Genomic DNA, 19,609 nt, shown 5'->3' on the forward strand with positions numbered 1-19,609 from the left:
AAGGCACAGATGAGACCGACAGGCGCATGCCCGGGTGCTGCAAGGAAGAGGGGGAAAAAGCCGGGTCGGGGGCATAGAAGTTGAGTGTTTATTCTCGTGTTTTGTGTAGTCAGGGAAGATGTAGGAGACCCCGGTCCTGAGAACGTGGCATCCGTAAGAGAAAAGCAAGCGGGTGGGGAAGTCCAGCAGTGCAGGGGAGGCGGATTCTGTGGCCCGGCGGGTGCTTGCGCTGTCACGAAGTGGCTATGGGGTGCGTCCGGACCCAGCAGAGCCTGCTTCTGATTTGTAATACATATGACAAGGATGCGAAGTGGTAACAGCGCGAAATGCTGGGCAAGCACCTCGACGATCTCCGCAACCACATACGGGTGGTCAAGAGGCCGCGATGCCCCGATGGGACATCTGTTCACTCGAAGGCAATAAGATGGTTTCCGACTTCCTAATCAGCTGTTGTCGTCCACAAAATCGCGCCACTTACTGCGCCCGGGACCGCAAGGGGTAGCGACGGCAACGCCGACGCGCGCCCCACGCCAGCGGTAGCGCTGCTAAGACCACGCCTGAGGGTCAACATGTTGGCTAATAACAGCGCACGAACCCTCCAAAACGCTGGGGCGAGCGAAGCCAGGTTCAGAAGGGCTAGACTCCTATAGGGTATCACCGATCACTCCTTAAGAGCGACCTTTCCCTACGTTCTGATACCAAACCACTTGTACAGTACTAATGACTGAAGCATCGCATCACCCCCTTGGGTCTTTCGCGACCGAAGTTTAGGGCTTGCCGTACCTTCAAAGCCAAGCTGTCCTCTTTTTGCTAAAACTCCTAATTATGTTGATATTGCATTGTATTAATCAACCAAGGACAGACAAAACACTACAAATTTTTCTTGTGCGAAATCACTATTTAGGATTCATACCCTCCGCGACATCTCAATTCGTTTGTTCTTTTAAATTCTTAATTGATAGCGATCCTTTGCTTTAACAACCTGCTTGTATAAAGACTTCGCTATCGCCGCCGCACCGCCAATGGCGGACGCTGACGGGGAGGCTGGCGGCCCTGTAAAGGTTACATTGCAACAGCTTGGTGTGGCCACCGGGTACGTAGGGTGAGGGTTTGGGTGCGGGGCTCCTGTTCCACGATAGCTTGGTGTCTCACAAGGCGGCGGTTGCGTCGTAAGGACGGCCTCGAAGCGGCGGGGTGCTTTGCCCTGTGCATGCGATGGTTACGTAGCATCATTGAAGGCTGGTTCAGCACCTTGGATTGTCTTGTGAACATCGCTGCCGGGTGCTTCTCTAGTGACGGGGTTTTGCTGCGTTTCAGGCTGGCTCCTAAACCCTCTTTCACCGACTCCCGAGTAGCAGCTTACTGCTCCGGAAACTCCCCGAGCAAACTCCGTGAACCTCTGACATCCTTCCCCCTTTGCTCTTGCCCTTGCACTTGCTGTCACATCTCTACACATTGCGCACACCCGTGCCGCGGCTCCCGCACCCTTTCCCGCGCCAGTTCAGTTAGCTTCACAAGCATGAAAACGAACAACTGGAAAAGCTTAGCATTCCATGGTGGCGATGTAGCCCGATGTAACTCGATGAACAAACTAGCACGCTAAAGGGCCACACGCACCCCCCACCCCCCCGATCTGCAGCTCTCGCGACCTCTCCGCAACCATCGCCATGCGTAATCCCCCTAAAGACACAATCCCCTGACTTCATGACATGTATGGGCGGCTCATACTTTTGTTACGTACATCTCCTTATGTCCGGGTTTATAGCCGACCCCTATCCCTTAAGCCGATACTACAGATAATCTTCTTCCCTTCTGCCCACCCGGCGTCGCTCTCAGCCCAGCGCTGCCCATCCTGGGCCTCTCTTTCTCACCCCTTCCCCCAACCTCCCTGCCGTTCGCGCTGCTTGCCTCTCCACGGCCCCTTATGGCCCTTGGCTGGTGGCCCTTGGTGGTGGAGCTCCATGTGGTGTTTAGCTGAACCAGAAAGGCCTCCTGTGATGGTGATGACTGAAACGAGCAGGATCAGATTTCCTTCCTCTTTAGCGATCCCGAATGAATGTGGCCTTTTCAAACGTATTCAGGGCTGAGTATGAGGGCCACCTGGACTTCGACATTGGCAACCTGAGCGCCTATGATCCGGCGCCCCTGGACATGGCCCGGCTGACAGTGGACCCAGATGGCATGTGCGCGGAGATCGCCCGGGGGATAACGCAGGTACTCGCGGGTGCGCATCCTTGGGGGAAACAGCCTCCCTCCTGAGATGTGTGAGGAGATGTGACTTGTTGCGATTGTTGCGGCGGGGTTGGGGAAGGATCATGGTCACAGAGTAGACGTCGGGAAGGTCGCAAGCCTGGCAGAGCTCGGCGTGTTGTTCACTGCTGTTGTGGTTTTGGATGCGCATGGTTTCGGGGCTGGGCTGGGGAGACCACAAGGGTAGGGCTTCAGGAGGGCCAGGACGGGATGGTGGGGTGAGGAAGTGTTATGTAAGGTCCTGCAAACGGGGAGAAGGATCTTGGCGGCTCGGTCGGCGGCGGTGGTGGAGGGGGCGGCGGTGGTGGAGGGGAAAGCTGCAGCAAAGGGCCCTAGCGGTCCTCCGTCCCTTCAGCAACGGTGGCGGTGGTGGTGGTGGTGGATCGTGGCGGTGGTGGTGGAAGCGAGGAAAAATGGAATGGCACCCTGCGCAAAGGACAATGTGGTAAAGTCCAGTGCGCTTGGTTGGCAGCTGTCGAGAGGTGCCGTTTGCGGCAGTGGCCCCGTCCCCGTCCCCAGCTTGCGAGTTGCTGTCCTCCCTAGGGCGGCAGCTTTTGAATGGCCGCTGGACTTGATGGACTCCAGGGGGGTGGGGCTCACCGCCACCCCCGGGTACCCACACACCCACACCCACACTCGCGACCCTTGCGCGTCTAAAGGAGCATCCAACCTCCAATCCCACCTGTGGTGTGGAGTTGTGTATACACCACATACTGCTTACAACGGGTGGCAATGGGGGTTGGGTGTATTGGTGTGCTGTGTGAGGACCTATGGAGTTTCAGACGGGCGCGAGGTTGGAGCCAGCAGCAGCGGAGTGCTTTGCTGTATAGCTGTTGTGGCGGCGGTTTGGGAGGGGAAGATATGGGGAGGGTGTTGTGAGGGTCATCCGGCGGCATGTTTGCAGAAGTGGCCTTAGGTTCTGGCAGTAGCACAGCAGGAGCACTGTGGTTGTGAGACCAGCAGCAACGGCTGCTCTGTGCATACGGCGGCCATCACTTGCGGAACTTATGAACGCCTACAAAATAATTTTTCGAGCACGTGTCCCCAAACGCGTTGATTTTAAAAAATATTAAGTGAGTTAGGATAATATATAGATAAACGATTGCTTCCTGCCCCTTTCCGCTTTCCAAAATGGGCGTCCTCTCGCCTTTTCGTTTACTTTCCCTTCCAATGCGCTCTTCCACGTGCACACTGTCCCCTGCCCCATCACGATGATTATGCCCCCTTATCCGCCCCTTCCGCCTGCTTCACCCCATCACACCGCCATCTGTTACAGGCCCTAGTGACCCAGCTGTTCAACCTGCCTGCTGAGGCCGTTAGGGGGGGTCGCCTGGCCAATCTACCGGCCCCGACCACGCAGCTACCCCGCGCGTTGCCGGTGCCCAAGGCCAAGCCGCTGACCAAGTGGCAGCAGTTCGCGGCCAAGAAGGGCATTGTGAAGCGCAAGCGCAGCAAGCTAGCCTACGACGATACCACTGGGGAGTGGCGGCGGCGGTACGGCTACAAGCGCCTCAACGACGATAACGACATACCCATTATTGAGGCCAAGGCCACTGACAAGGTGTGCGTGTGTGTCTGTGTGTGTGTGTGTGTGTGTGTGTGTACGTGCTTTGAATTAGTGAGGAAAAGAAGGGAAGGCTGAGGATTGAGAAAAGCTTCTTCGAAGGGAGAAGTGGGTTGGGTGGGAGCCAGGAGGGATTGTTGTCGCGCTGTTACCCTAAGTTAGTTAGTTAAGGTTGAAATTCCCTGAAGTTGAGGTGGCTCGGGTGATGTTTCTGCTGCTGCATCATGGACGTCTGCTGCAAAACGGGTGTACGAGGTTCCACGGTTTCCATGATGCGGGGTTTTATTATGTGATTTGTCTCGGCTCTGTACTGATCTCTATTGCCAACCCACCTCGCCCGTTTGTCTTCCGTCCGATTAATAGGCAATGGCAATGACACTCTAACTTGGCCCACTACCTCCTGTCCTCGCCTCCCCTCCCCGCTTCCCCCTCGGCTCAATCGTGTGTGGTTCTTCTTTCCCCTCCCCGCTTCCCCCTCGGCTCGCAGCCGGGTGAGGATCCCTTTGCGGCCCTCGCAGCGGAGAAGCGCGAGCGCGTCAAGGCCAATCGCGCCTCCCAGCTGGCTAACCTCAAGCAGGTCGCCAAGAGGGTCGGTGCGGGGGCGCTTCCCGCGTCGCTGCGTCTGGCGGCAACACTGCCAGGGGAAGGCGGCAAGAAGGTCGGCAAGGGTATGGACAAATCGCTGCGGAGGAAGGAGCTCAAGCAGGATGTGAGAGTGGGGCAATGTCTGGGGGGGGGGTACTGCCCGGTAGCTCTCCACGGTGCTGGTATGGGATGGGATGGGATGGTAACCGCCAGCTCTCCAGCTCAGCGAGCCACAGTTCCCGTCGTGGGACAAAGACCGCCTAAAGCGGGCGCTGTACCCCGTTCGCCGGCTGTGTCTCGTCTGTCCGCGTGTCCAATCACGTACAGCAGCACACTAGAAACTAGTCGGCTGGCCCTGACTTGCCAACCAATTGCCCTTGACACGTATTTGCAATACTATACTGAAAAAGCTATTTATCCGGGATTCGATATGTCACCATGCCGCAAATACCTCACCTCGCAACTTTCTCTCTTTCTCCAACCGCACAGATTAAGTCTGCGTCTCGTCTGGCGGGTATCTCCACCGCCTCAATTGGCAAGTTTGACAAACGGCTGGCCGGGGAGAAACCCGGGGAGCGAGCTCCGTTGGGAAAGCGGCGCCAATTTATGTCGGTGACGGATGTGAAGAGCGAGAGGTCTAAGATTGGCAGGTGCGAGACGCGCAGGGAGAGGCGGGAAGAAGAAGCGGCGCTTCAGAACACGACTGGCAGCGTTGACAGAAGGGCAGGGCCCGGGGGTAGTCGCGCAGTTAGGAGCCTGGCAGAGGCAGGCTGCAGGGTGGTGGCCATCCATTGACACCAAGCCCCGGGTTTGTTTCCTCTAGGACTTCTTGGAGCTTCCCCCGTCCTTGCTGTGGTTCGTCTTTTCCCCCCCCCGTGCTGTCACTTCCTGCCGTTCCCATGCTGGACCTGGGCTTTGCCCTTAATTGCCTTACTTTGCCAACATGCGCGCCTAATGCCTCCTAATTTGACTCAACCCTTGCTGTTATTCCACCTGCCTTGCTTCTACTCGCACCGCGTTGACGTCACCGCGTTTACTCCGCGGCCATCGTTCCACAGCTTGGCTGACAAGTTCCTCAAGGAACGTTCGGATGACATTGTGGACATTCGGAAGGCCATGGGGAAGTTTGAGGCGGATGCGCGGGAGGAGCGGCGCCAGGCGAAGCGGAAGCGGGAGGAGGATGGAGGCAGTGGAGGCGGAGGAGGGGGAGGGGGCAAGAGGGCAAAGAAGGCTGCGGGGGGAGGAGGAGGAGGAGGAGGAGGGGGCAAGGGGGGTAGAGGGTTTAAGGGTAAGGGCGGAGCTAAGCCAAGGGGAGGCAAGGGCGGGGGTATGGGCACGGCTGGCAAGGCAGGCAAAGGAGGGGGAGGAAAAGGGGGGAAAGGGAAAGGACGGCGGTAGGGTAGCGACTGGCTGGAGCTAGTGCGCAGTGATAGAAGTGACTGACTGACTGACTGCAAGTAACGAGACGGACTGCTGGTGATTGAGATGGACAGGGAGACAGACGGACAGACTGATGGTTGAATTGTGGCACTGTAGAACTGCTCCGGAGCTCAGGGGACAACCTCCCCTTTTTTCCGAGATGAATAACAACGGCCATATCAACGTGTGACTGCCTGGCCGTCTGTGTAGCAGCCAGTACACAGTACGGTGCTATAAATACGCGCAGAGCGCGACCGCCAGCAACTCGAGAGACCTTTTCAGCGGTCAGCTGCTACATTTGGTATCGAGACCTCGTGAAAAATCACGATCCTAAAGTCGTCGGTTCAACCCCCACCGATCACGTTCGAGTGGTATTTCGGGTGTGGCGACTCAGTGAGCGAATATCGCACAAAAACTATAAAAGTAGCTGAACCGACTGGATTGTCTCTGTGCCTGAAAAACCTGAAGGCTAGGCGCATGAAGGGCGGCATGACGCGACGTGGGCTTGGCCACCCCACTGCCCGAGGGTAGGCGAAGGTAGGCACAGGCTGGCGGTATACGAGGCTCTAAGGGCCCGGGACGGTTCCCTTCAAAGGGGGGGGAATGTAGCAGCCAGTACACAGTACGGTGCTATAAATACGCGCAGAGCGCGACCGCCAGCAACTCGAGAGACCTTTTCAGCGGTCAGCTGCTACAGTCTGCGCGGCAGCTACGAATGCATACTGGCCATGAAGAGGTGATGCCCGCCCTCGCATGCTCTTTTAAGGTGAAGGAAAAGGAATGCGGTGCTGATGGATGTTTGGCGAGGATATGCGCTTTTGTCTCGAGAGGTTTTGCCTGAGCGCCAATTTAGGGCAGGCGGTCGGAGGAGGAGGAGGAAGATTAGGAGGCGGCGAAGCTTTTAAACCCCCCTAGGGTGCTATGTTTGTTTTCAGCCTCGAGCCTTTGATAAAGCGGCCGTTAAGAAAGCGATCAAGGAGACGGCAATTTCAAGACCTCCAAAAAGTGAAATGCTGTCTGATCCTTTTAAATGTAAGGCGAACAACCTTGGGGGTGAATGAGCAAAATGAATGATGAGGGGTAGGGTGGGATGGACGGGAACCTCGTCGCTGGGGGATTAGGAAAGAAGATCACCGACTTGGAGAAAGGAAATCTTGGAAATCTGCAGCAACCAAAAATGTTGGAATGAAAAGATCTATTGATTCAAATGCATGCATAACACGAAGAACAAACAGGACGATCATGCACGTGTAGTCCATGTCGCAAATATCCTTGCAGTTAGTTGACGCACACACGGCAGGGCTTCCTGACCAAGCCCACACCCACCCACCACAGGGGTAGCCAGGGAGAACTCCAGTCGCGTCCGCGGCTGACGGCCATCACCTCACCCGCAACGTGTGGTAGGGAGTAAAAGAGAATACGGACACCGCGCACATAACAGCGTATTCCACTTGCCCTATGGCATAAACAGGTCCGTTACCGACCGTTTTCAACACAACTGGGGCTCGTGAACCGAACCGACCGATGAACGATCGTTAAAGACATGTGAACCGGTCGGTTGGGTTAACGGTCAGTTGGGTTAATGGTCAGTTGGGCTGGTGATCAGAGTGGCTGTCTTGATCTCAAGGTAAACATGTAGTTAGAGCAATCTAACCCATCTAGGCCATATGTGCACATCTGTCACCCCTGCCATCATCTTCGCTATCTAGGAATCAACACTGCCTGCCACTCAGGTTAAACAGCAGTCTAGATGTTCATCTCCCAACCGTAGCATCACTACTACAACTATTCAGTCTCCCTGTGACTCATCAATGTTTAATGACATGTCAACTGCCACCCTGCACATCCACACCGTTGTGCACATCATCCCATGACAGTGACCTTCAGGACACGCTTGTGCACATCACCATCACGTGTGTAACCAGGCCTGCTCATCCTTGCAGCTCATCCTTGCACAATTGTGTGCCAGCAGGTTTAGCCACTTTACGCTGTCGTGTGTGAACCTTCCTGCGCCTTTGCTTTCCATCGGTGCATGTCCACTTTCTTCTGACCAATAGCCTAGCAGTCGTCTCGCCTGTGCATGGATTTGTGATAAAACTTGAATGATATCTTCCACCATTTTCCTTGCGCTTTCTGGCCTTGCTTACCTTTCTAGACATATGGCAGAACACATATTTCCTTACTTGTGGAGAAATGGCCGATGGGTTCCACGGATTAGGAACCCAGGTACCAGGTACGCGTGCATTCTTAACATAAAAGCTTTCAGATGCTCGCTTTTTCCAAACTTTCAAGCCCTGTCTTTTAGGTTATTTAGGTTTAAACACATTAATTGAGATTCTAAGCTATGCTGTGTTAAAACCTGTTCTAACGGTGCTTGCGCAAGGAGGCCGTCTGCAATGTAAACCGTCAGCATTCTCCACGATGTTTTGACAAAAAAGCAGACTACATAACAAATGGGGGCGAGCTCAGCTGCGCAGGCTGCGACAACTGACGGTGAGCTTCACCAGAGACTGCGAGCAACTACGGGTCAGACCAGAATGACCTGAAGCACTGCTCCTGGGGCGGTATTTATCTGCAGGTGGGTCAACCTTGGTGGAAATTTCCAGCAAGCTTATTGCGAAATGCGCCGACAGTTTATGGCCGCATTTTTTGGGGGTCGACTACGTCCGCTCAGTGATAATTGTAACATTGCTTCATCCTTTGCTTGCAAGCGAAGCCTCTCGTTGTGTTAGCGCCTTGGCGCTCCGTTGAGATGACCTGTGACTAGACCTGGGTCATGCGAGCGCTACTGCCAGAGACTTTCCGGGGGGTTGCAGTCAAGAGTGGAAATCCCATAGGGTGTTTCTGTGCAGTTACTTCTTGCATGTGATGGCTCAAGCTGAAGGGGGCCCTGTGCGCGGGGCCGTGAATACTATACAGTCATGTTTTGCTGGCGGCTGGCAGCAATAACAGCAGCAGCAGCAGCAGCAGCAGCAGCAGCAGCAGCAGCAGCAGCAAAACGCGTATCAGCGCAGTGAAGCAAAACAGTAAGGAAAGATGCAGCAAAGCAAAACCAGAGCTACCAGTCGTCAGCCAAACGTGACTGTTCCGTTGCGCGTGGTGCTTTGTGCGATGGGAATGTCGCCAGTTATGTAGCGCGGGGGCTGGTGCTTCCATCTTATCATGAGCTCGTGTTATGACGTATGTATTTTTACATGCGTGTTCCATTGAAGCTCAACCGAACTGTCTTACGAAGCCCTGCTTCCTTCATACTGTCCCTTAATGACCTGTCCTGTTTCCCCTACCGCCACCTGCTGGTCGTTACCGGGGCCCTTCCGAGGCCACTGCGGCGGCGTGGCCGCGGGGCGGCTTGCCAACAGGGCGGCTCGGCACCTTGGTGGCTCGGCGGCTTGGCAACTGAGCGACTCGGCGGATCGGCGGTGAGTATACTGGGGGGTCGGGTGGCTTGCGGGTTGGATAGATGGTTCGATGGCCTGGGGTTGGGAAGGCAACTTGGGCGGCTTGGCCGCTGGGCGGCTTGGCAGCTCGGTGGCTTGGCGGCTTGGCCGCTGGGCCGCTGGGCGGCTCGGCGGTGAGTAACTGGGGGGACGGGTAGCTTGCGGCTTGGATGGATGGCTCGATGGTCTGGGGTTGGGTAGGCGGCTTGGAGGTTCGGTGGCTTGGCTCAGCGGCTGGTCCTGGTGCTTAGTTCTATGGTACAGGGCAAGAAGGAAAAGCCCTTGATGCGGGCGTGGAGAGAAAGCCCTTGTTGCGAGGAAAGAATGGAAAGCCCTTGGTGCGGGGTGTCTGTCTCTGGGTGCGTACCCATCGTACGACATGAGGCGCCCCGGTCTACTCCATGGGGGCCTTCAGTGGTCCCAACTTGCTGCGCCTTTGCTTCCCATCTGTGTATGTATCTCCACTTTCGTTCGCGTTCGCTCTCCTGACCATTTGCCTTAAAATTGTCGCGCCTTTGCATCAACTCGTGGTAAGCCTGCCACAAGTTTTGCTACCATTACTTCTTCACGTCTTTGCTGGCCTCGCTTCCCTTAACCACCGCACGGAAGAACTGTTGTTCCTGCCCTGCTTACGGGTGCAGCATAATCGGCGGGGTTGACGAGGAGAGGGAGCCGCGTGGCATTGCGGGATGGTGTGGAGGTTCAGGATCCCCATCATCGTGTTGCCTTCCATGCTTCAAAGCGGCCGTGCACCAGCTCCCACCTCGGGTTTGTGAACCTGACCATCACCAGCCAATGCATCAACAGGCACACAGCCCCCTGGGCCCTCTGCGGTGGTCGTTACCCACTACTATCACGCCCTACCCTACCGCCCAGCTGGGAGTCAACGCCGCCGCTTCGAATACACACAAAGACCCCGGATGTCTCTCCTCATCCCCTGCCTGCACTCCGCTATAGCTATTACTAGTCCGTGGAGACAATGGCAAGCAGGAGAAGCCCATTCGTCCCCATGCGCTGGGGCTAGAAAGTGCCCCCCCAACCCGCCCGAGGAGATGAGTCCTCCACCTTAAATTACGGACCCCAACGCGCGCGAACAAAAGCCACGTTGGTACGATTCGCCGGAAGGGGAATCCAGCAAGAAATTCAAAGAAAATCGCGCAGGATCTTCGTGTTTCCGAACAGAGGTCGAGGGGCACAAGGCCCATTTTCGTGTGTTGGGCAGCTTTTAACAACCGGAAACAGTCCGCCCACTCAATTATCTAGTCGCCCGCACGCCACATCACCAAGTTAGCTCTAAGCGCTCGGGTAACGCCGTCCGCCCCTCTCAAAATGCCGCGACCATTGCAGGGCCCTTGAAAAGCGAGGAGAGCCTTACACGGCAAGGGGGGGGGTGATGCAAGTTGGAATGAATTAAAGCTATGGACTCCCCCCACGGCTTTCCCCCCCCCTCGGGAAAGTAACGCAGCGGCAGCACATACCGGCTGCGACCCCGCCCCCCATTTTTTTCACTTACAACGCTACCTGCTAAACCTGATACACCAGACCGTCTGGACAGATTTATGGCAGTGGTTGGACTATGCTCTCAAGAGAGCCGAGGGCGCTGAGAGGGCGCTGCGGAATGAACGGGCCCCCATGGAGGCGGCGGCCTGGGGAAAAGCGGCTTGTCAGTCAGCGGCCGCAGCAGGAAACTGAAAAACGAGTCCACACGGCGCACATCAGCAGTCCTCCCAGCTGATGCAGCATCCCGCACATCACAGCACAACGCCGTTTCCTCCGGGGGGAGGCGGATGCGCCATCAGATACTCTCCATCCGGCGGGTCCGCCAGCCTCCCTCCTCTACCCTAGGCCGAGGTATGTACGTACACATGGCCTCTAGGACTCCATCCAGTATTCAATGGCTGTGGAGAAGGCCGCAAAAGAGGCACAGCCCCAGCACATGGCCGTGGGCCCCGCTGCGGCACGAAGAACAACAACACACAAGCGCCCGCGTTCAGACGAGATGAAAGTTTTGGGTTGGGAGGAGTTCAAAGTATCAGGTGGGGATATACGTGGTAAGGGTTCTTGTCCCGTAAAGAGGGCACCAGATAGGAAGAGCCGGAGGGCGAGGTGACACCAGAAATATTATCCAGGCATTACCTCCCAGCTGATGTAACGAGGTGGTGACGGTTGTGAAGTTACAGCCTGCGTTCCATAATATGGTTCGTCGGGACGCTGGCAAAACGTTGGTTCAGGCAGGAGCGGGGGGTTCCTGCTCGTCTCTAAAACTACACATCCACCCAACCGCGTTTCGCATTCCCATCCACACCGGCTTCTGGCCTTCGCCCAAGTCGTCAAAGGCCATGGCCGCGCTCTCATCATCACCTCCCCACGTGCCCTCATTGCTCCGCCGCAATCCCTATCGCCTTTCTAGACAGCACAGCCCCGGCCCCCGCCTCCGTTCCCGTCCTTTCCCGTCCCTTTTGCCTCCACCCTGCCGCCGATCATCCCCCATGTAGCCTCCTCCCCAGTCGCAAACCAAAGTAGGCCTACGGCCCCAGCGCGGACCTGACCCTGAAGGTCCCTTCCAAGGGTACTCACCGCTATGCGCCATCATCGCTCCCGTCACGCAGCCTGCCAACGCCGGGTTAGCCTTGTCGTGCTTGGCGCGCCACTTCTCAATCACGCATTCGTTGAAAGAATACAGCGCGCCCATAAGCGCAAAGCCCTTCGCGTAAGACCTGTCGTGTCATGCAGTACGGGTGTACGGCGTACGGGTGGAGCCTGGTCACGTGAAGCCCCGATAGGCGCATGGCAGGGCGATTGCTTGTAAGCACCCTCAGTCCCGGTACTTCCATTCTGGGTCACCTTAACAGCCTTAGTCGTTCGGCAGTTGCCTCAACCGTACGGCAGCCGCCCCGAAACACACACTGCAAATCCGTACACCCACCCGACATGTCACCAGCCAACGTCACAATACTCACACGCTCTTGGTTTTCATGTTTTGGAACATCTCTCGCAGTATGACCCGGGTTGTCTTTTCGGGGCCGAGTTCTGGCACCGTGTCTAGACCCTGCGGTGGCCGTGACAGCGGTGATAGCGCAACACAGTAATGATCGTGCAGTGTCGGAGCTTGCGAGGTGAACTGGGAATCATAAGCAAACGCCAACGACAGAAACATTGCCGACGCCCCAGCATTTGGGGAGGAAGAAGCGGAAAATGAGAAAGGAAATGGGGAACGAGGGTCGCAGCATGGCGGTGGGGGCCGTGGCTCAACCCAGCCCCTGTAGGGAAATGGATTTAGGGTTTAAGTCCTTGACACAGCCAGAACCCCAAGGGTGTGAATACCTCAAGCATGTAGAAAGCCATGGGCTGTGCGGAATGCTGGAGGTGCACAGGAAAAGGGCACCAAAACGCTCCCGTGGATTTCGTAAAACCCGCCCGTGCGTGCCCTTCGGTGTTCCAACTGAGTGGCTTCCCAAAAGCCTCATGACTGGCGACATACCCCGTGTGCATTCTCCATGGAGGCGGAGAAAAGCCCGAAAGCGAAGCCAGCGAGGCCACCCATCGCTCCCGAAATGGCCGATTTTACCAAGCAATTGTTCATAAATTCCTGGGCTGCAAGCTCCTGTTGCGTTGGCATTGTAATGGGATGCCACTCCTTTTTCTTTTTCGTTGGGCTGGTTGCTGCAGCAGAGGGGTTCTGGACGCCGCTTTCGGACGTCGACGCGCTTGCAGATGAAGCCACACGTTCTTCATCTGCGCTTGACATCTTTACACGATTGTCTGCTAACCCTAGGAGACCACGTCGGGTGAAAAAACTCTAGCAATAGAACCCGTTGATTGCGATCGATAGCCAATTTCTTGGGCCTCGTAGCTACCTGCTCAGTGTGAAAAGCCAAGGAATTATTAAAGGATCTATGTGCTTTGTCATGCCTGCAGGTGCTGTAACGACTAGCGTCTCTGGGTTAACAGAAGTTTTCGGAGCGGAAAAGCTGTAAAACCAGCGGCCCCCAGAATGGTAAAATTGGTCTCCTTATATGTGTGATGCATGATGCTTTTTAGCACAGCAGTTCGTGCTCATGAGAAGCGTAAGCAGGGGCTAAAGGCTGTTCACGGTAAGGGATTCTTTATTAAGTTACGCTTGCCGTTCCCTTTGTCCATCCAAGTAATTTACAGTCTGACCAACATATATACTGTCCCATGCACGCAGAGTCGGAAACTCGTGCGGCGTTGGACAGGGTGCCGCAGCTCGCCAACGTCCTTGTGGACCTTGCTAACGCCGACGTGTCGCGGGTAGGAACCCCTGCAGGCAGACTAGCCACTACGCGCGGCACCATGCCGGGCTCTTAGCGCACGTATCGGGCTTTCAAGGAACTGCGGTATAGACAATGCGGCTCGGGAGGTGCGCTAGCGACACCCCACCATCCCTCCCCTGGATTTGAATGAACAGCCAGCTGTGTCTGTACGGCGATTAACCAACTCGGATGTTTGCCCCCTTTGTAGCATCTCCTCATCCTAAGGATTCCAAAGTTGCCAAGCTTCCGGAAGCAGTCAAGCTTCCGGAAGCAGTCAAGCTTCCGTAGCTACAGTAGAGACAACCTGCTTCGAAGCATGACGTACGATCGTACAATTCTCCGAGCCTCAGTCCCTCGTCCCCAAGTAACCAAAATGCCAAAACATACGCCACGTCGGATACCCACATACCCACATGCCTGCATGCCCCACCCCTCCGGATCAACGACACAGATCTACGAGCTGCAGTTGGAGGTACGGCAGTACGGACTGGGGCGACACGTGTACGATGATTGTCAAGAAACGAAACCCAGAAGCGGTCTAAACCAAAACTCTGTGCGATGGAGGGCAGCAATCACGCCGCTCCAATCAACCCCGTGGGGGAACCTAGTAGGTTTCTTCACCCCGATTCGGGCCCGAACTTTTTGAGATATTTCCATTTTGACCGAAAGGAAAATTAGTGCGCCCCGGAGCATTCCGAACGGATTTTGGGCCTTTTGGACCATTTTTTCGGGGGCCCCACCGAAGCATTTTGAAGGCATTTTCGGAAAAAACCGAACGATATTTCAGCGTAAATTAGCATGTTTTCGAATACAGACAGGGCCTGGAAACCGGGCTTGCCGTATAAGGCCCGCTTGGTCACCAGTCAAACAACAAGTATAAATGTCCATTGCGGCTGTTTCGCACCTGTACCGCAGACATTTTCATACATAGGTTCAACCTACCACTCATTGCACACAGGAGGTCGCCCTGCCTTGTAGCCCCAAATAGGGCGGGTATGCACACACGTATGTATGTATGCATGTATGTACGTATGTAGGTAGGCATGTAGGCATGTATTACGTATGTGTATTCATGTATGTGAGTGTGTGTGTGTGTGTGTGTCTCTCTCTCCCCCCACCTCCAGATCGAGCAGGAGGCTCGGGCCGTGCGGGGCGAGGTCGCTGCTCTGGAACGCCGTCTGCAGGAGGTGGCGGCGGCGGTGCGCCAGCTGACCGACGGCCTCAAGCTGCTGGGCGACTTTGAGAACTACGGTGCGGGGGGGCGGAGGTGGTGGGAAGGGAGGGAAGGGTAGGGCAGAGGGCAGGGGGCTGCCGAGCCTCGAGTCCCTGATCGCTGTCCGCCCTCCGCCCCTTCAGTGAGCTTCGGATGTGGTTTCCTCCCTCCCCTCCCTCCCTCCCTCCCTCCCTGTTGCAGTTCTTGTGTTGGGGGAAAAGGTAGACAGAGTGACTGCGGCCCTTTTGGCCCGGCAACAACAACAACAGCAACAGCAACAACAGCAGTAACAACAGTAACAGCAGCAGCAGCAGCAGCACCGCTACCAGCCATGACAGCTGCCCGGTGCAGTAGTTGTTAACTAACTTTGTGAAACGACGGTTAACCGGCAGCTCAGCGAATAGTGGCCCTGAGGACAGCGGCGACGTGAAGAAACAGTACTAGCAACACTAGCAGCACCAGCAACAACAGCAACAGCAGCAGCATTAGCAGCACCGGCAACACCAGCAGCACTAGCTCTACAAGGAGAGCCGCATGCCCTGGTGGCGGAAGGAAGCCTGGCAGCCGCAGCAACTACCTGGTGGTGTGCACGGCGGACTCCGTTGTAATGGACATCTGTGCTGCGGGGGGTCCTCCTCTAGTGGATTAGGGTTTAGGATCTGAAGTCCCCCCGGCGGGCGGGTTCAATACCCCCTCACCCTCCCTCACCCTCCCTCACCCCCCGGTGCGCGGAAGAGGCGGTTGTTGGCCCCACACCAGCACCAGGGGGCGCCTCACCGGGGAGGGGGGCAGTGTCGGGTTGGGTCGGTGTACACGTAAGCCCGGCTGAGATCTCCCCCCAGAGCTTTTTACACACACACACACACACCGGCGCACACGCACACACACAGAGACACACACAGACACAGACAGACAGACGAACGGACGGACAGACAGACTTTCCGTGCCTGATGGACGCCGCTGCGGTGCGGCGCATCGTGGAGTCAGTCCGGGTGAGTGAGAGTGTGTGATTGTGTGTGTGAAATTAAAGAGTGCGAGAGTGAATGTTTGAATCCGTTTCCACATTCCGAACACCTAGGATGCGACAATCGCAGAAAAGCGGGGCCTTGGTAAGCAACCGCGGCGGGTCGGCGCCCAGTGGACCACCAGTGCCTCACTCATAGTCTTGACACAGATGCCACTGACCCACGGGTCGCGGTCAGGCTGTCTTTCCTTCTCTGCCCTTACCGAAATTTCTGGACCGGCTCTGTCTGCAATCTCGTTCTCCAGTTAATTATGTTGCGGTTAGGATGTTTTACCGAGCTATCTCGTTGCCGCACCATTCGGGACTTGTTGTTCTTCTTTTGGATTTATCTCTCTTCCTCCCTTCTCCTGACATATTAATGCTGTGCTGCGACCGTTACAGGCGCAAGCGCGCCGCAGCGCCGCGGTGCGGCGGGCGGCTGGCCGCCTGTCGTACGACCTGATCGTCGTACTGTGCGGCTTGCGTCCGGCATTTCTTCTTGACTACGCGCCCGTTCCGCTGGAGGCGGTGATGGCGGTGGCGGAGGCGGCCTCGGTGGCGACTTCATCGCCAGGTGGGGCTCCGGGTGAACTGCGGGCGGTCCGGTTTGAACGTGAGGCCTCGTGTGGGGCATTGGCGATGGAGGGATATGATTGGCTGGACATTGGAAGGTGGGGGTTGGGAGCTGTTGACCACGCTGCCCCTCGCTTCCTGCCAGCGACCTGCTACCCACTACTTTACATGGACGCAGCAAGATTCATGTCCCGGCACTGCCCCGGGTGGAAGAACCCTGAAGCGCTGAATGCCCGTGTGCTTCGTTCGGACTGTACACGGTCCATGTTTTTTCATTCGGCTCTCCTCCTCCTCCTCCTCCTCCTGATCCTGGTCCTGGTCCTGGTCCTGGTCCTGGTCCTGGTCCTGGTCCTTTCCTTTCCTTACGTCAACCTCTGTCGATCCGTTTCCCTCCTCGCCTCACACTTAGCGCACGTACACGTACACGTACACGTGCCGAGGCGTCCCGTCCGTCCCGCCCTCGTCCAGTAGGACCTCCGTTTTGTTAGTTCGCTCGGGCCCTACCATCCCTACCCGCGCCCCGTGAATGCCTTCGCACCTTCACACGCCTTGTGTCGCCACGCATCCCCCTCCTTACCCCCAACCAACCCCCCTCGCCAACCGCAACAGTTGCAGTGCTCACCTTGGCGGGTTGTCACCTGGTGGGCCGGCTGGACCGACTGCTGGGGCATGTGCGGGAGCTGCAGGTGCACCTGAGGCGGCTGCTGGGGGCCCCGCAGCCGCCTCCAGAGCCACAGCAGCAACAGCCACAGCAGCTCCAGCCACAGCGCCAGCCACAGCAGCAGACAAGGTCTTTGTGCGGTGACGGGGAAAGTCCGCAGCGGGAAGAGGCGGTAGAGGTGCAGGAGGCGACGGCGGGCATTGGCAGCTGCCCCCTCCCCCCCCTCCTCCTGGCGTTTAGAGGGTCTGTGACAGAGCAGCGACCGGCGACGCAACCGCAACCGCAACCGCAACCACAGCAGCAGCAGCAGCAGCAGCGTGGGGAGGCGGCGGCTGGGATTGCGGTGCGGGATGATGAGCTGCAGCAGGTAGCGGGCAGCTCGCCCCATGCGCGCCTGGTGCCCCCCGAGGAGGCGCAGGTGAACAGGGCCTCCACAGCAACCGGGGGGAGGGGGAACTCCACAAACGGGTTTAGGAACTCCGTACTGCGACCAGCACCTTTTTTTCCTGCACCGCCGCGCGCGCATTCACCACCCCGCATCAATCGCAAACTCTCCCCCCCATACACAGACACGCAAATACACACGCACGCCATTCAACACCTGCTGACCTCCCCCCCAGCTTTCCATAATCCCTAAGTCTTCACAGCTATATCCCCCGCGGTTCGTGGAGTATTGCAGGCGGTGGCGACACAGCTCGACCCGCTGCGGAAAGCCCTCGAAGCCGTTGCGGCTGCGGCAGCTGCTGCCACCACCGAGGCCGAGGCACACCACCTGCTCTTAGACGAGCTACCGGATCTGCCGTTGCAACCGACGCTCCAGGGGCTGCTGCTGGGTTACCCGCTGGTGTACGACGTGCGGAGCCGGGAGGAAGCTGCCGCCGCCAGCCGCTGCCTGGCGACGCAGGGTCTGGTGCTGTACCGCCTGGTCGCACCGGCGGCGGGGGACCTGGCGGCGATGATGTTCGGCGATGATGTTGGCGTCTCAGCCGCCACCGGCTCGCGCGGTACCCCGCCTGGTAGCGCCGGTGACCGCTGTGGTGCCATCGGTGCCATCGGTTCCGCAGGAGGTCAAAAGCTAAAAGCCTGGGGACAGCCTCACCAGCACCAGCACCAGCACCAGGGCCGATCCTCGGTGCAAATGCCGGAGAGGGACATGGAGACGCTGTGTGGGTTTTCGGTACCGCGGTCCCTGGCGGGGGAGCCGCAGGTGGCTGCGGCAGTGCGGGGGTGGTATGCGCAGCTGGCAGCGCGACTAGCCTCCGTGGGAAGTGCGTGTAGCGGTGGGGCCGGCGCGGGCGGGGTGGGAGCAACCGGAGCAGCAGTAGCAGCAGCAGCATCAGTAGCGATAGCAGATGAGGGGGTTCCAGTAGCGGAGCCGAGTGAGGGCGATGTGGTGGCGGGCGGTGGCGGCCTTTGGTTTCGGGGCTGTCAGCTGGAGGTGGAGGAGCACCCGTCGCCTTGCGTGGTGTTGTGACCACGGGAGGGGTGCGGGAGGGGCAAAAATGACTGAGGCGTTGGACGGCTGAGGGCCTGAGAGGGGGCAGCTTATGGACAAGGCGCCGAACTTGTTGCGTCGATTCCAGCTCCCATGCTATTACGGGAGCTTGCACACAGGCGGCCCCTAGGAGCTCTCTTCCTTAGGTCGGTCGGTTCGTCAGAAACGACGTGAAGCAGCAGAAGCATAAGAGGAGGGTTTGGAACGACTGTGTTACATTCCATATGCGGGGTTGCAGGGGGAAAAGACGAACCACAAGCGAGTGAAGCAGAGGGGGGAAAGGAGCCCAGGACAGCACTGGTCTGTTTCTGCGGGGGGTGCTGAAGCTGTCCTGTGGTACCTGTAACCAGTTTACAAGCTTATTATGAGTTCCGCAAGAGTGCGGGGGTGTCCGTCAAAGCTCGAGGGGAAGGGACCATGGACTAATCTGTAGCGTGCATTGCAAGTTTTAGGGTGTGGGGCCGTTGCGGCGTCAAGTGGGAATCACCCAAACCACCCAAACCACCCAAACCTCCCAAATCCTGTCGCGGCGTTTCGATTACAGCTTGCGATAGATATGCCACTCAACATAACAACGTCGCGATGGTGGAGCTCCACCGTGTTTGGCACAAAGGACTGCCGGCTACGGTTGCCTGCGGGCCACCGGAAGATAGGGTGGTGGTGGTGGAGCTGGTACTGCACGATGACAGCCCGAGACCAGACACACGCCTATTTCCACAACTGCATCAACCACAACCACCGCAGACGGCCTCCCCCTTCCCTTATCTCGCGCGGTGAGAGGAAGGGTGGGTAGGTGCATCCGAAGCACCGTGGTGGTGTCGGTGGTGGGAGGTGGTGATGGTGATAGTGATGGAGACGTAGCAACCTCCGAAACAAATCTCATCGCACAGTACGGCATAGCCCAACCACTGACGAAAAAACCCCTCTGTCGACCACACAGCGAAGCATGTAGCTTATCCTTCGCATCGAGCTTGCTTGCTTCTTTTCAACGTGAAGATGAGTGACTAATGGGGCGTGTCGTGTAAGGCTCGCGTCCGTAGTCACCAGCAACCAGGTCACCCAACTAGCGACGGAACACCTTTGTTCGACAGCTGTCCCGTCTTTTTTCTTTAGCTTGCTGGCCACGTCGTCAAAA

At 57.2% G+C, this 19,609-nt stretch overlaps 3 protein-coding genes across 3 annotated transcripts; 2 read left to right on the plus strand and 1 right to left on the minus strand.

Annotated features, from left to right (window-relative positions):
* Nucleotides 1-1,022: 1,022 nt before the first annotated feature.
* VOLCADRAFT_118049 (uncharacterized protein) lies at nt 1,023-7,191 on the plus strand (the record flags this gene model as incomplete). Its single annotated transcript, XM_002952009.1, has 7 exons — nt 1,023-1,102; nt 2,082-2,214; nt 3,527-3,811; nt 4,302-4,523; nt 4,889-5,049; nt 5,458-5,687; nt 7,154-7,191. 7 exons carry the CDS (start codon nt 1,023-1,025, stop codon nt 7,189-7,191), a joined length of 1,149 nt encoding a protein of 382 aa, XP_002952055.1.
* A 3,743-nt stretch (nt 7,192-10,934) lies between these two features.
* On the minus strand, nt 10,935-13,097 carry VOLCADRAFT_81742 (uncharacterized protein). Its single transcript, XM_002952094.1, has 4 exons — nt 12,737-13,097; nt 12,216-12,304; nt 11,833-11,972; nt 10,935-11,207 (listed from the first exon to the last, which is right to left on the minus strand). The coding sequence occupies exons 1-4, from the start codon at nt 13,001-13,003 to the stop codon at nt 11,128-11,130; spliced, it is 576 nt and encodes a 191-aa protein (XP_002952140.1). The 5' UTR covers nt 13,004-13,097; the 3' UTR covers nt 10,935-11,127.
* A 188-nt stretch (nt 13,098-13,285) lies between these two features.
* Nucleotides 13,286-19,251, plus strand: VOLCADRAFT_92743 (uncharacterized protein; the record flags this gene model as incomplete). The annotated part of the gene is made up of 12 exons (XM_002952010.1): nt 13,286-13,349; nt 13,445-13,527; nt 13,981-14,001; nt 14,654-14,780; nt 14,944-14,963; nt 15,480-15,557; nt 15,633-15,734; nt 16,148-16,319; nt 16,928-17,157; nt 17,278-17,397; nt 17,659-18,279; nt 19,219-19,251. 12 exons carry the CDS (start codon nt 13,286-13,288, stop codon nt 19,249-19,251), a joined length of 1,671 nt encoding a protein of 556 aa, XP_002952056.1.
* Between the last annotated feature and the right edge of the window lie 358 nt (nt 19,252-19,609).

Source organism: Volvox carteri (genome assembly GCF_000143455.1).
Source record: "Volvox carteri f. nagariensis unplaced genomic scaffold VOLCAscaffold_27, whole genome shotgun sequence".
Classification (NCBI taxonomy): domain Eukaryota; kingdom Viridiplantae; phylum Chlorophyta; class Chlorophyceae; order Chlamydomonadales; family Volvocaceae; genus Volvox; species Volvox carteri.